The sequence below is a fragment of the Micrasema longulum genome, unplaced genomic scaffold (genome assembly GCF_059751315.1).
Source record: "Micrasema longulum isolate JH-2025_06_02 unplaced genomic scaffold, ASM5975131v1 h1tg000480l, whole genome shotgun sequence".
Taxonomy (NCBI): domain Eukaryota; kingdom Metazoa; phylum Arthropoda; class Insecta; order Trichoptera; family Brachycentridae; genus Micrasema; species Micrasema longulum.
Window position 1 is genome coordinate 468,346 of NW_028277677.1, and position 17,344 is coordinate 485,689.

The 17,344-nt window shown below is 31.0% G+C and overlaps 1 protein-coding gene across 2 annotated transcripts in view; it reads left to right on the top strand.

The window, feature by feature from the left end:
- LOC148281275 (fatty acid hydroxylase domain-containing protein 2-like) overlaps positions 1-17,344 on the top strand; it is a 34,028-nt gene that overhangs the window by 14,241 nt on the left and 2,443 nt on the right. For both annotated transcript variants that reach the window (XM_088226943.1, XM_088226942.1), the window contains exons 3-6: positions 9,826-9,899; positions 11,785-11,960; positions 14,266-14,447; positions 15,747-16,019. In XM_088226943.1, the coding sequence (XP_088083069.1) occupies positions 9,826-9,899; positions 11,785-11,960; positions 14,266-14,447; positions 15,747-16,019 (705 nt within the window). The remainder of the gene's footprint in view (positions 1-9,825; positions 9,900-11,784; positions 11,961-14,265; positions 14,448-15,746; positions 16,020-17,344) is intronic.

Here is a 17,344-nt window from a genome sequence, read left to right on the forward strand (position 1 = left end):
CACCTACTATGTTCAATTTTTTTTTTCTTTTTTTAAAACCTATTTTTTAGGCCAAATTTTCTTTAAGATTCATACGTAACTTTGGGATAGATAATAAAAAGTTCGTGACCATTCATTTAACCGTGATTCAATAGATAATTTTATAGTGTTTTGGATTACAATGAGAGTAAAAATAAAGAATTTATTTTTTGACCGCGATTTGTAGACTCGTAAAACGTAAACATAAAAAACATTTCTTGGAACGGAGTATGCACCCTTGTTAGCCAGGAAAAGTTTTTAACAAAAAAATGTAACTTTGATAAATGGTATAAAAAAATAAAACTACAATGAAAAGACAAGTTCAATATATTTTTTAAATGAAATAATTTCAGAAATGTTTTCAATCAACTTATCTTTTAACACTTGGACATTCTCAAAATATTTTTAATTCAACTAACTGGTATAAAAAATAATTATAAAAAATTAAAGGTGTTTTCAAGCGCTGCCTTATAGGTTAAATTCAGATGTATCTTAATTTCACCCACATCAATACAGGTATCAGATTTTTTTCATAAAAAACAACAGATGGAAGAGTTAAGGAAATGTGGATGTTTAAACATAAGCAGAATGGTGAATTTTACAGTGTTTAATGTGGCCACTTGAACCAGCCGATGACAGGTCACAAGCACTTTAAATGCCTATACCTCTATATTCCCTTCTCAAAAATGTTTGCCCGCTCTGTTGCAATAAATTTAAATAAAATTACACCTTTTAGGAATAAATGTATTACGTATGTGATATGCATTTAAAATTAAAAGGAATCGCAGTCTCTTTTTTCTTCATACAAGCGTATTCACGTATTTTCTTACAGAATTATGGCAGTAGTGAAATGATTTTTTTATAACTATATATTTTATTTTATTAACCTAAACGGCAAATCTTCCTTTTACAAACATTTATAATTTTAACATATTTGGCTTAAATATATATTTTTTTAAATCAAACGTCTATTTTGTCTATTTTGTCGATTTTAGTTAGGTAAAATTAGTTTAAGATTAATTTGACAGAAAAACAATGTTCAAATTCATCAAAATTGTCTAGCACCGCATATCTTCTTAATACATTTGATAATGAAGTTACCGATAAATATATATTTTTTCAATTAATGGACACAAAGTTCACAAACATGTCAATCAAAAATACATATTCAATTTATTGATAATAAAAACGCACAATAACCAATCTGCATAACGTATTAATTGGAATCTGCATAAACGAGTTACATTAATGATCTCTAAAATTATAGAAAAAATACTTAAAAAAATAATTACAGAATACATAGACATCAATTATACTATCGGGAAATAAGTACGGATTACAAAAAGGAATAGGTACAGACACGGCAATCTCTGCTATAACATATCTTACTTCTTAATATGTAGACTCCGGTAAGAAATGACTTTCAATTTTTTTAGATTTAGCAAAAGCTTTCGACACGATATCACATAAAATTATGTTGAAACGTCTATCAAATATAGGTTTGCAAGGTAATTTACTAAATTGGATTAAAAGTTATTTATGTGGTAGAACACAACAAGTAAAAATAGATAATATTACTAGCTAAGAAAAAAACATTAATTTTGGTGTACCACGGGGTAGTATTTTGGGACCGATTTTGTTTATTTTGTATATTAATGATTTATGTCTGAGACACATAAAAAATTGTGACATAATTGCATTTGCAGGTGAGACTGCACTAATTTTTACTTGTGACAAATGGGATGAAACTTATTCTGCTGCTCAAAACGGTGTCAATATAATAAAAATGTGCCTGGATAACAATGCTCTTAACTTTAAATATTGACAAAACAAAATATATAACATTTAGTAAAACTACAGTGGGACAGCCTTAACAAAACCTTCAATTAAAAATATGCTTTGAAATACTTGAATCAGTACACCATATAAAATATTTTGGAATAATTGATAAATATTTTAAATGGACCAAACACATAGAATATATAACACAAAAAATTAGAAAACTTTCCCATATCTTCAAGTCGATACGTAACATCTTATCCATAATTAAACTCAAACAATTATATTATATTTTATGTAACTCAATTATAACTTATGGCATAATAGGATGGGGAGGCACTAATAAATGAATATTTAAACCTCTCGAATCTGCTCAAAAATCATTAAAATATTTTTTTAAAAGCCCTTTAGGTACCCCAGCGTCAAGTTATTTGAGGAATTTGAGATCTTAGATATAAGACAATTATATATTTTTAGAATAATAATATTTGTGAAAGTAAATTATTCTATCAAATCCCAAAAGGAACACTCCCACACTACCAGAAGTCAAACTAAAGGATGGGTCATGGGGTCTATCACAAACTCTGAATTCGGGCTAAGAAATTTCAGGTTTCTGGGTCCCAAAATATTCAATATGTTACCCAAAGATTGCAAAACCATGAGCCGGATTCAATTGAATAAATTTGTAAAAATTTGGTTACTGGGTTTTGGTCAAGAAAAATCGGAAAATTTACTTAAAATACATTCCTAAATAATAAATTAGTATTGTATAACTGTATAGTAAATTAACAGGTAGGTAGTAATGTTATTGATCATTTTTTGTCAACAGTCAGTGCTTTTTACTGTACAACTGTTTTGCTTGTCAAAGTCGACGTGACGATATTTGCTATCTCCGCTGGTCAATCCCTGTCCTTTGAGGACGACTTTTTAGCTCGGATTTGCATGGAGTATATCTATATATAATACATCTCAATGCAAAAACCCTCGTATTTCAACCGACTACTACTGACAAAATGCCGGATTTTAATATTGGCGGATATAACGAAATATGGACAATCATTCAGAATTGATTATGGAATTCTATGCATTTACGGGAATTATTTTCAAATTTCGAAATACATAATGAGACCTACCTTCTCTAATGCTACCGACAACAAGTTTTTTTTCATTCAAACAATCATTTTATGAATATCAATCTCATCTTTTGCGTTTATGAACCAATAAAATATGTTTTAAATGATACTTTGCAACACATATAAAATATATTTGCGATAATAACACCATAAACAGTATAAATAAACGATAGCATTTGACCTTTAATCTATCTGTTCTCAAGATAAACTATATAAAACAATACACTGTGACATCTTTTTCAAATGTTTTTTCAATATTTTATCTTAGGGCGTAACGTAATATTTCATTCGTAGGTCGTGATGATATTATGATTTATTTTTAAAGATAATTTAATTAGACCAAGGGCAAAAGCTTCAAAGATCAGATTTGTTAACTAAAATCGGTATCTGAATTTTTTTGTAAATTAAATAACTTCTCAAATAAACTGAAGAAAAAAAACTTAATAAATTCCTTATATCTATAATAAACCTGAATCCTATAATGTTTGTCGAATATATTTATTTGTCTTTGCTTTTTCTTTTTGTTGTTTCGTTTCTAGTTTTAGTCTACTTTACATGATTGTTTTCGTTATAATTTACATATGTTTAAAATGGACATAGTCCGTAAATCAAATGAAAATATTAAAAAATAATATTGTATAGTTAATTTGTGATCAATCAAATACACGTGGTCAGCTCTGTAAAATATTACTAATAATTAACTGAAATATTTTTATTCGACCCTGCACCCTGCATAAGCCTTAAGTCGCGTCGTGCATCGGCGTTGATTAATAATATGTAAATGGGAATATCTGCGTCGCGACGCCGACGCTGAAAAAATAATTTAAATGTCGTTTAAAAATGACTCAATCAAGCTGGAATCAGTTTTGTCTCTAAAACACGAATTTCAGTTTATGTGCCGAAAAACATCGTTTATTGGCAAATACGTACAGTACATGTAATTCACTTGCAATACAAAAACATATTATTAAAATGAGATATGATTTCTGTGTATTTTTTTATATTGGAATAACGTAAAAATAAGGAAGTATATTGTAGAGGCTTGTCAGCAGGTTGGAAAGAGAGGATAAGAAGGGAAGTTAAAAAAAACACCTTTAATTATTAATATTGAAAAATTACAATAAATATCAAATATAACGAAAAGTTATTAAATAAAACTCAATATAAAAATACAAATGTAATATTACTAGAAAAAATGTATAAAAATATAAAAAAGTCAGTATCCTATAGATCATAACAATACGAAAAAAGTGCATTTTACAATAGTACAAAGTTAACTAAAAATGTAAAGGTACCGGGAAATATTCCTTGCAACTTCACTTGGTACAAAAATAATTATTCTGAAGCCACTAATATATATTTTTTTATCAACATTATGATACTTTATACACTTAAAAACATTTATTTACTCCCGTACCTGCCGAAATTAAAAAATGGCGAGTTTATTTTTTAATTACTGGTATCTCTAAGTACCTATCTATTTTTTCTACTTATGTTAGTAGTCGGCATGACACCGAAAAGTTCATTTTGTAGTTTGACAGCTGAATTCTGGCAGGTTTGTTTGTTTTGGGACGAGTCCTAGTCATCCTTTCAAAATATATTTAAAGACAAGTTTTAAATATAATTCATTAAAATTAAACGAATTTGATTGTATAAACATACTTTCTTTCTCCTTATCTTTTCTCTCCCCGATGGAGGTTGGAAATCATCGCAGCATTTCTCGCTTTGTTCAGCTGCTCTGAACGAGGACTGAGTGCTGCAATGGAACTAGTCACGCGAGTCTTTAACCAAGAGATGCGCCTTCTACCTGCACTGCGTCTTATTTCAATCCTTCCCTGTAGAATGACTTGTAAAATTTTATATTTTTCGCCACTTATCACGTTCCCAAAGTAATCAAGTTTTCTTTTCTTTGTGGTCTTCAGTACCTCCTTATTTTTTTTCATCCGTCAGAGAACGTCATCGTTTCGGACTCTGTCCACCCGAGAGATTTTTAATATCCTCCTGTGGCACCACATTTCAAAGGCTTCGATCTTCTTTAAAGTGGCTTGAGTGAGTGTCCACGTTTCGACGCCGCCGCCGTAAAAAAACTACTGAGAAGACGTAACATCGCACAACGCGCATCAGGAAATCTAAATTAAAGTATATACTGCAAAGGAGGTCACGCATCCTGAAAAAGCTGTCTCGCGCCATCTCTATTATAACTTTAATCTCTTGTGAATGATCTCATTTATCGTATTCCCATTTATTATGAGTAGCAAACGGGTAAAATTGTTATAAAGTTACACAAAAAATACTTTTATCTTAAACCCGACGTTCCTGTGTGTATTATTTGCAAGTTTTGTGAATGAATATGTTAGATACATATTTGCGGGAATATGGGGTATTAAGGTGTGAAATGGCCTAATGTTCATAAGATTATTAAAAAATTGTTTTTATTTCAAATTATAGAATGCTGAATTATTTTTTTTTACTTATTTTTTTTTTTCATCTGTTTATTTTTCCATGCTATTTACATAGAAATATAATTACAAAAATACGCTTTAGAAAAATTTATCTTAAAATTAAGCTATAACATGAATTGGAAAAAATGCCCACAAAGACTACAGCGTCTGAGCGTGGGCCATTCCTTTTTTAATTATGAAAAAGTTTATAGCACATATATATGATACGACATTAAACTATTAATAATATGATAGATAGTCCATAGTGTAATCATTCTCCCTGTTTGACTGTTAAAAGATTATAAGCTTGATATCACAGTTTATAGCACATATATATGATACGACATTATACTATTAATAATATGATAGATGGTCCATAGTGTAATCATTCTCCCGGTTTGACTGTTAAAAGATTATAAGCTTGATATCACATGCAGATCAATAAAATTTTTGAATAGTGAGATCGGAAAGGATTTTTTTTATTACAATGACGTACTAGTTGAAATATGAGGTAGATACATAAATACCAATTTGTATCGATTCACGTCTCATTTGACGAACGGTTGTGATGAACTTTAAATCACTTTAACCTTCATATACATAGGTGTTCTGGTGTATGAATGTTCATTTTAATACTACACGGAAATAGGTATTATATTTATACGTATAAACATACACTGATGACCCCTAAATAAAGCACATTAGTTCATCTTCGGGCACACTGCCTACATACTGAATGTCGTTTAGACGTAGGCACTTAAAACGAAGTTATAGTTTATGTATTTATTTTTAATTTATGAGCGTGGGAATTACGAAATTTACAAAACTCAAAATTCCCTTAGTAGATTATTAATTTACAATAGTAGGTACTATGCAATTTTATTTGTAAGCTGGTACTATATTTTTTCTAAGATCCAATATTTAAAATAAAGAGACCAAACAACAAGAGCATGGTATTAATGAGGAAGTTCAGTGTTTTATTTTTTATTTATTTTTTTTTTTTTATTTTCTTTTATTCAGGAAACAAACAGTACAGTTCCAAAGTTTTATATTTTACACGGTTAGACTTAACTCTAATGGACCAGTGAAGTTTCCATATTATATAATAATTATATGTAAGGTTATTAATGAAAGTACAAAAAAGAGAAGGAAAAAAAACATAAATGGAAGTTGTTTAAAAATTAAAATTAAAGTAAAAAAGTCATTCAAAAGTTTGTAGTTAGTATTTACAAATGGAAATAATATTAAAAATGAAGAATTTTTTTTTTGTTAAAGTAATTAAAAGGTAAGAATTAAAATAAAGAATGAAAAACATGCTCAGATGTAAAAAAAAAAAACAGTTTCCAAAAGAAAAAACATAAAATATTCACATACATATTTTATGGGATTCAAAGAAACGATGTGAAGAATCTTTAAATGAAATATAAGACAATAAATTTAAGTCAATTTGAAAAACATCTTCAACATTAATGACTCATTACATCGGCCTCCGTGGTGTAGTGGTCAAGAAGCTTGACTCACAGACGGAAGGTTCCGGGTTCGATTCCCGGTGAGAACACAAAAATTAAATGTGATTTTTCTCAAGCATGGGTGTTCTGTGATGTAATTCACCACTGTAATTGGGCCTCCTGGCCTGTTGTGGTGCAAAAATAAAAAAAATTATAGTAAGAACAGCAATATATTGATTTTATATATGTATATATATACAATATAAGTAATTAAAAGTATAAAAACATGTCAATGCAGCAGAGAAAAAAGAAAGAATAGAATAACAGGTATAGCAAGTAATCTTTAAAATTGTGTTTTTTTTTAATAGACTATTAAACTAAGAAAAACAACATTTTATCAACGCCACGATTTTTTAAGTTTTGTATTTTTGAAATTACTTCGCGTGTGGCGTCTAAAGTTCTTTTCCCCTTTTTCTCGATGAGTTCTGCTGATTCGTCAGTTGACTTACCGTAAACCGGAAATATATCAAAACCCACCAGTTGATTCGAAAGAACTAGTGAAGTCGTGGAAAATAGGTCATTTTCATTATTTTTTTCATACATTTTCAAGAAATTTCGCAGTACAATTTAATGCTTTAATTTTGGCCACGCGTAAGATTACAATTTTATATCCTATTTCCCGTAGGACTGAACTCCCTCATTCAATCAAATTGTACTTTGTACCAGTTTATTATATTATTATTTTCATTTTGTACCAGTTTATCATATTGTATTTTATACCAGTTTATCAAATTATTGTTTGTATTTTGTACCAGTTTATCACATTGTATTTTGTGTCAGTTTATCATATTATTATTTTGTACCAGTTTATCATATTGTACTTTGTACCAGTTTATTATATTATTATTTGTATTTTGTACTAGTTAATCATATTGTATTTTTTACCAGTTTATCATATTATTATTTGTATTTTGTACCAGTTTATCACATTGTATTTTGTACCAGTTTATTATATTAATATTTGTATTTTGTACCAGTTTATCATATTGTATTTTGTACCAGTTTATCTAATTATTATTTGAAATCAGAGGCCAGTCTGGTGTTGTCGTTTTGCACGAATAATGCAAAGGGTCATTTTTTTGTATAATTCTTCCAGTTTTTATTATATTCATTTACCGAATAAGGGGCGTACGGCTATCTTTGTAATTTAATCCCGTTAAGCTAGAGATATAGTAATGCAACACAACTAGTATTCAACAGTTGGCGACAATATTTCTGGGCCGATCAACTATAGTCCTTAAAATATAGCTTGATTAGAATTACAGTTATCAGCAAAAGTGAGGACATAACTTTGTAGTAACGTCTAAGGAGTGATTTATATTGACACACGAAAAATCATTCGTATCTGGCATGTTAATTTATTTTTGTAATACAATGCTTGACATATAAATCAACATAATTATATAAAATCAGCTTTAAAACTAAAAAAAAACTAAATGAAACCTAATTATAAACGACATTCTTACAAGGTTACGTCATTTTGCAAAAATGTTAGATATGAGACAAATTGATCAATGTAAATCGATCGAATAAAAAATAATTCATTTGTTGTTGTTCATGAAAAAAAGTATTTAATGTCTACAATATTTTGAGTTTGTTCAAATTTTTGTAGACGGGGACTGGATTCAGCTGAAGGAATATAGGTGTTCAAATATGGGCAGAATGGTGAATGTTACACAGTGTGTAAAGTGGCCACTTAAACCAGCCAATGACAGGTCATTAGCCCTGTAGATGCCTAGACTTCTATATTACCTTCTCTTAAATGTTCTTCATCTCTGTTGTAATATGTTAATATTTCATGTCTTATTTTTTAGTAAATAATTGTCTTAAACACACTATAATAGGCTTGTTTTCGCGTTTTTATATCAATTTTCGGAAACAGAGTCTAATGTTTGCATGAAAAAACTGATAAAATGGATTTGATCGGTACATGATCAGTGATCAATAATTTCTCATCACTAGTAACATTTAGTTTGGCAGCTGTCATTTTAATCGAGCTATATTTTAAAGACTATAAGGTTCGAAACCCGAAGGCCCGAATTTTCTGACATGACTGTTTTTTGCTAATATAATACATATAACTTCGTCAACGCCAGGAAGGCCTTGTTAAAACTTAATTAAATTTGATATAACAGTTGTTGAGAGCACATTTAAGTGGTAAATGAACAACGTTTTTCTTCCGAATAGATAAAAACTATATATCGAGGCTATACTGACAGAATGCATTAAGTCAACAGTCTTTATATATTAAAAATATTTTTAACTATAGGTACAAGATGTTGATTTCAAATTTTATGCTATGCCTAGAATAAAAATCACTCTTTCAAAGCTGTAAAAAAATTAAATTGTGGGAGAAATAATGCGTTGAAAGAATAAATGCATTCTATCAGTAAAGCCTCGATATGTATGTCATCATCATTTCCTTTTCGCACATAATGGTGCATGAGGCACTGCTCAATCGCAGCGTATCTTATCAGATCATTTTTGTTACATGAAGGTAAGATAATCAGTCTTACGCTTCAGGTACCAGTCCAGGGACTATTAAATATTCTGGTGTAAAAAAACACCCTTTTAAATTAATATTTCATATCAACTATGTCGGGAATCGAACACGAGATCCCATTACATTACGAGCCCGACGATATGTAACATATGTAGTTTATTTTATTTACCTTAAAGATGGCCCCTGCAATCTAGGGCAGAAAATTTAATTTCACATGGGTTTATTAAGAAAATCATTCTTTAACATCAAAAACATATCCTTAAAAATCTAAGCACATTATTATGTTACAAATACATTGTTTATGGTACTTTGGTGTTTGTAAATAATTGACTTTATTCTTAGTAAATTATGTTGTGAACGAACCACCGCACGCGCACCACCGGAAAGTATGAATGTAAAATAAAATTATTAAGTATTCAAATTTAAGATAATATTTATTTTAGGCACCTTCAAAAATTTTGGGGAGCTTCTGGAGACTTCTGGCAATCGCAATGGGATTCGTTTTTAGACAATATCTGTAAGTACATATATATTTTTTAAATTAACATCAAATTTATTATGTCTACATGCCATGTACGTTAGGGTGGGCCGATATTTTTTTTCCGAATTTTGAAATGAAAGGGGTCTAAAAAGTTGTCTTTCGGATTACTCGGAATGCAAAAAATGTTTGATACCACTTTTGGCCTTCAACCAGGGGGCTTGAAGTTTTCGAAAAAGTCAATTTTTTGCGCTAAACCGGCTGTTATTTCGTATTTAAGTAATAAAATCAGATCAATTAATTTTTACAATGTGCATTAAACTTTATTAAATAAACGTCTAAGGGCGTGAGTTGCACTTTGTTTTGTAGTAAATGGGTAGCATTGTTTTAACAAGCCATTGTTTTCGTCAATATTAGCCAGGCGCTTAACGGAATCAGTTCCGCGGAGTGTAAACTGTTTGCATTTCGGTAGTTTTAAAACGTGTTCGAATTTGTAATGTGAATAAGTTATATCTTTACTAACAAAAAAAATATTTTATCAATATAGATAATCAACAAAATATTCAGACAGTTGTAAACTTCAAACCTCGGTTGAGGACCGAAAGTCGTATGGAATATTTTTCAAATAATTTTTCGTTTAATGTGATCCAAAATGCAACTTTTTAGACCCCTTTCACTTTGATGTCTAAAAAAATAAAAAGCTTCATACATCATCGGCCCACTATAATGTACGTGGACATATTAATATACCTACAATATTACTATCCAGAGTGTGATTCTGAACGCTCTTTAGGAGTAGAGAAAGCATTGTTGACACATAATTAGTACGCAAATTACGTGCTATCAACGCTAAAACCTTAAAATTATAAGTATTTTTTTATATATAATATAAAAATAACAGTTTCAGAAGAAATAAGTTTGATGATTTAAAAACTGCTATTTTTGCAATATTTTTTCATCTTTAATTTACGGGAAGCTATATGAAAAACAATGCCTTTTCTAATAAAAGTGTTTATTAATAACTCCATTCACACCATTATTTTTTTTTGTTTCCTTAATATATTTATTTATTGTCTTTATATCCGATTATATTTGCACACTTGCAGGCTGATTGGCAAATGGCAATTTCTTTCAATCACCCAAAGAAAATTAAATAAAGAAAATAGTGGTTAATTAGAAGATTTAATTTAATGTTTTTTGGTATGAAATTTTTATTCATATTTTTGCATCTGATACTAAATTTTAATTCTTCCTTTAGTAGGTATATTTATTTAAATAAGATGGTAAAATAGTATCTAATCCAATCTCAACCATAAAATAAAATATATATTTGAAGCACTAAATTCGTGGTTATTCATTTTAATAAATTAAAGATAAAACAACTTTGTTTTTAACTACTTTTTAAAATATTTTTTCTACTGACTGATTTTAATGCTACACAAGCTTCTTCGGTAGAAAAAAAATAAGTAGTTAAAACCAAAGTTGTTTTATATACATTTTTTAAAGAAAAAGAGGAATACTTGAGTTCTTACTAATTACTCAAATATTTAAATTTTCAGACCATTTCCTAAAGTCGTAAATAACTTGTGCTGGAAAAATGGAAATCGAGTTGTGGAAGTGGGTTTTGAACCTCGGACCTTTGGCCCATGAGTCCACAATACTACCACGGGACCACAACTCGGTTTATTTATTTTATTAATTTCAACCAACTTTAGCGAGCTCAATAAATAAAAATTTAGGGTGTTCAAATATGATCAAATTACTTATTTATGTCCTTCAAACCAGGGACATAAATAAGTAATTTGATTTTTTTTCAATATTTATAATTGAAATACACATGTATAAAAAAGGCAAAAGAAAAACCCGCTAAAACGTATATGAATTAATTATGTTCACACTCACAATATTTTTTTTTTGTTTAAAGCCGAGAACACCATTATTTTGTGGGTGGTTTTTCCTAATATTATAACCATTGGACTTTACTGGGGTCTTGGAATACTATATGCTTATATGGATGTGGAAAATAGGCCAGTTTTCATGAGGAAGTATAAAATTCAACCAGGAATGAATGAACCACTTGAACGAGCCAAGTTTTACAAGGTATTGCTATTCAATTTCTTATATTTTCAAGGTCGTTCTGATGCACATTGAGTCTCTTCGGGTTCTTGTGCCGTGTGTCGTTCGCACTATGCCGACGTTTCGGATCGCATTGCAACCCTGATGGTGGATGCTGACTTGATTCGATTGATGTAGTTAATAACATTTAAAGAAGTGATGCTACATGCATGATTATCGCATTTATCTTCTGGTGACTTGTAAGAAGGACGTCGGAGCTGTGAAATTTAATAAATATGTTTTTAATATTTAATAATATTTAGATAACACACAGTTGTACAATAAAACAATCAAAGACAAATTAAGTAATTTTATTAATTAAATCTCAAGTCTCCAAAACGTAAAAATAACATTGACTCCATATTTAAGTTTAATTTGCTAAATGGCTTTATTGATGTACCATCGATACTGGAACAAGTGGCATTCAATGTTCCGATCCGCCGGTTGCGAAATAATAATGTGCTGTTCCTCGATCAACACAGCACAAACTATGGCTTGCATGCACCAATGTCCCGATTGTATCGTATTGTAAACTTGAGACAAGATCTGGACTTTTTTGGTGTAAGTCTTTGTAGATTTAAAAATTCACTAAGATAGACCGGATCTTGTCTTGAGGAAGTAATTTATTTCTTTGTCCTAGCTTTAATTTAATTTAATTGTATTTTATTTTATTAGTGCTCGTATTTATCATAAGAAATTGTATTAACCATTGTTAGAATGGACTGCATAAGTCCGTCAGATAAATAAATAAATACAGTATGGTTGATTATGATAAGACTTATTAATCTTGTGCAAAATCCTCCGCTGCGTCAGAGGTAGTTTGTTATAAAAATTGTGGAATTTATTCGGTATCCTCTGCTTTAATACCAGCAAACCGTTGAATTTTGCTGACTGGTGTTTTAGAACAAGCTTTTTCAGTCTAGTGGTATACCGAAGGACTCCAATGTTTTTAGCATTAATAGAATCCGAATATATGAACAAAATTACATTCATAACCAAATTTAGCAAAAACATGACCTCTACAGGCACGTCTAATTAATGAATTATGTGCGTAATTATTTTAATAATCTAATTTGATGTTTAATTTGTTGCAACAAAGATGCAAAACATTTTGAGAAGGGAATACGGAAGTCTAGGCATTTACAGGGCTTATGACCTGTCATTGGCTGGTTTAAGTGGCCACTTTACACCCTGTGTATCATTCACCATTCTGCCTATGTTTGAACATCCACATTTTCTCAACTCTTCCATCTGTTGGCTTTTGTGAAGTAAAAGAGCCGAAACCTTTATCATGTGGGTGAGATTCATCCGGCTGAACCAATTCACCCACTGTAAATGCCTAGACTTACATATCCCCTTCTCAAAATGTTTTCCCTCTCTGTTGCAACAAATTTAGTTCTAAATAATTCCCAGGGAGGAAATCAAGCCTGTCTGAAAACATTTGGACATACTCAAAACATTATTTCATTTGATGTTAATTAATTTATATAAATACTATACCATGGACCTTGATTTTCGTAACTGAATTTTAAATAAGTACACACAATTTTCGCTACCATTTGTGTTTAAAATATAGTCATGAAGAATAATGACAATATCTGACAAAGGCTCTCCATATAATTTGCCAAACTCACAGTGAAAGGAGTAGAGTTGAATTCAATTAAAATCGCTATTTATGAAATTTGAATATTTAAAATTTTAAAGAGTAACTCGTTTATTGACAAAAAACATTGCTTTTTATATGAGCAAAACCGATAGGAATACCCACAGTTTTTCAGGTATGTGGGGGAGTACTTTCGCTGATGATACATACTGTAATGCTATCCGAATCTTTGTCAAAGAATCTGAACAACACATGGCTCTATTACCCAGAAAAACTAAACGTGCAAAATATTGTTGATTTTTTATTCCAACAGGGGGTGAAACAATTCGATAATCAATAAAGGTTTCAGCGTTCAGTTTGAAAATTTGGCGTTTGTCCAAACTGCAGTATATTGGTATGGTGAGCTAGCTAGGTCATGGTCCTTGGGACTTAGTAAAGGAGTCAGTGTAGCCTTCAGGCTAAAAAATTTGGAGACCCCTAACTTAAAGCTATCCATGACAAGTGGTGTAATATTTTATATGCCAAGGGTTCTTCGAACCATTAATAAATCAAATATGTCCTGTAAATACCTGGACTTCCATACTCCCTTTTTAAAAAGATTCTCTGTTCTCTGTTGAAATATCTGTCAATCTTGATAAAATCTTGTTTGTTTCCAGAACAGTAAAATGTATAATTTGTTTGTTTCAGGCTGTCAAGGTTGTACTTTTCAATCAGTTCGTGGTTGGAATAGGAACCAGTGTGATTGCATATTATTTAATGTCATTTGATGGTGTCCCCCCTACCCGACCTCTGCCTTCATTTCCACGGGTTTTATTCAACCTCATAATTTTGATATTATGTCAAGAAATAGGCTTTTATTACTCACACAGGTAAGAATGTATTGTGTATTATTAAAATATTTTAAAAAATAGAATATCGTTTCTGAGCCTGAACGTGGAAAAATCCGCATGTTCCTGAGGGGAATACCAGGAATACCAGCTTATATGCTATGAATACTACTTTTTGAAAAGTCATTATAATTGTCCTGAGTTGCTATTCTGAATGCTCTCGCAGCCATAGAGAACACTTTTATAGTGCGTGTTAAGTACATAAATACGTGCTATAAAAGCGTGAGAGCTACGGCCGTGTGAGGATTTAGAATAGCAGCCATGGTAGTGTTTATAAAACTGTTTCATAATATTTTGAGTTTTCTATGAAATCTGTACATTTTATCATAAAATACTACTAGGATAATACTACTAATAATACTCTACTAGGCGAGAGGGTGCTATATGATATCGCTCTGCTCTCGCTGTGACGTGTCAAACAGCAATGATCCCAAGTCTCGATACACGTTAGCGGGGCTGTACAGCGGGGAGTTGGGAGGGAGAATGTGTGTAAAATGTAAAGCACCAAATCTGGATTTTCCGGATCAAAAAGCACACGTGCAAACTGACCAACATGTCACAGATTGTAAAAGTAGAGCGATGATGTTTGCTAATGCTCAGGGGGAAAGCAAAGACAAGTGTGAATTATTTTTTAAAGAATTCAGCAGAAAAATATTTTAATAATTTTGATACATTCTTAATATTATGGGGAAGGATTGTGCGAAAAAGTATGCTGCTTTTTGACCTAAGATACCTTAGGCCCGGAAGGAATATTGTGTATGTAATGTGTACTTTTATTTACAATATATTACCTCAGAGAGATAATTTAAAAAATTAATATCCATTAGCAAACTTTCAAACACTACCAAGAAAAAAAATCAACTACTTTTGATTAAAAACATTCTAAGTAGATACAGTGCACATGATTGTTTAATAACCCTGTGTTAGTGAAAGAATACTTTCAAATAAAATATTCTAGTGTGCCTACTACACAAATGAAATTTGTATGTTTACTTGGTTTACCAACGGAGGATGAGCCGCCACACATGTCTATCCTGACATACATTCCAAACTTCTTCCACATTCATACATCTTGTCATACATGTCCTGTGTCAGCTTTTGACATGACCAGACTTGAGAATTTGGTTTATCTGATCATGCCACCTCTTTCCTGGTCATTCTTGTCCCACATTACCATTTATTCTCGCCATATATTTTATATCATTCTTTCACCATCAATTCATTCTTCACGACTAAACCATCTCGGCGACCTCTTAATGTATCTGATTTTTCTTTTTTTAGGCTTCTTCACAACAAATTCTTTTACAAGCATATTCATAAGAAGCATCACGAATGGACAGCTCCGATCGCCGTAGTTGCGGAATATTGTCACCCAATAGAACATGTCTGCTCTAACATACTTCCTCTGCTCGCCGGTATCTACCTAACTCAGTGCCATGTGACCACCGCATGGCTGTGGTTCTCCATGGTTATAGTCGGGACATTGAATGACCATTCCGGCTACCACTTGCCCTTCCTACAAAGCCCTGAATTTCACGACTTTCACCACTTGAAGTAAGAATCTTATTGTATTTTTTAAAAATATATTCATCATCATACCCCCCGTCTTCACCTGATGGAGCATAGAGCACTACATTGGTAAAGCAAGTGCAGCATATATCAATCATCTATTACATGAAGGTAAGACGATCAGCCTTACACCTAGGGTGCCAGTCCGGGAACATGAAATATTACAGTGTCAAATCACCGGGTCAAAATCGGATTTATCTCCACTCGAAATCCTTCTTGAGAATTTTTACCTGAGCATACCCATCAAATCAAAAGCACTCGTCCAAGATTCTGGTTCTTTTTATTAATTTTAGTCTCCAATTAATTATTTTGTTTACTTTGTCCGTCTCGTGATTAGCGTGTTTGCCTACCATGCAAGAAGTCATAGGTTTGAATCCCGAGATGGTTGACAAGAAATATTTATTTAGAAATGTGTTTATACACTAGAATATATCGTAGTCCCTGGACTGGCCATGTAACAAAAATTATCAAGATACCCTGCGGTTGGTATGCCAATACAGTGCCCTTTCCACCATTATATGTGGAAAGGGAATGATTTTTTTACTTTGATAAAGAACATCGGCATACTAATTACATACTCTCCTTGAGGTATAGATATTTTTCTTTTACTTTTAAAAGTATCTTAAAATTAAAGTCAAATGGAATAAAAAAAATATTAAAAATAAATATTTGCGTTCTTAAAATTTACCCGAATATTAAAATTTGGAGACCATTTTCTTTTATTTGTAAATAACCGTGAGAGAAATTGGGAAACAAGTTGTGGTAAAACAGGATTCGAACCTCAGACTAATTAGTCCGGAGTCTGTAACACTACCTACAGGACCACAACCTGTCTCTAATTACCGATATGTGAGCAATATATTCACGACACGTGGAGGCCAAAGATGTGTGATAGGTTGTTTAAATGTAGAAGCAATTGAAATGTTTTCAGATGTAAAAGTTTTTTTTTTATGCTAGAACTAGAAGTTTGTAACTGTACTTAGATCTTTATAAAAAAAAAACCCTACCAGCTTAATTTTAATAATACACCACTCACAATTTTGATCAATTACTTCTTCTTCGTCCTTGCTATACCGAAAATGGGTATTCTCCCATTATTGATAGTATATGCATTATCATCGAATAAAGCCCTGGTATAAATAATAAACTAACTCGGTAACTACGGGTATGTTTTCAAGTCACTAATTTTTAGAATATTTTACTCTACAGGTATGTCTATGTGTATCAAAAGGTCGATATTTTTATTGATTAAAATCAATAAAAAATATAAAACATTAGTCACATCACAAATAAAATAAAAAACACAAGAT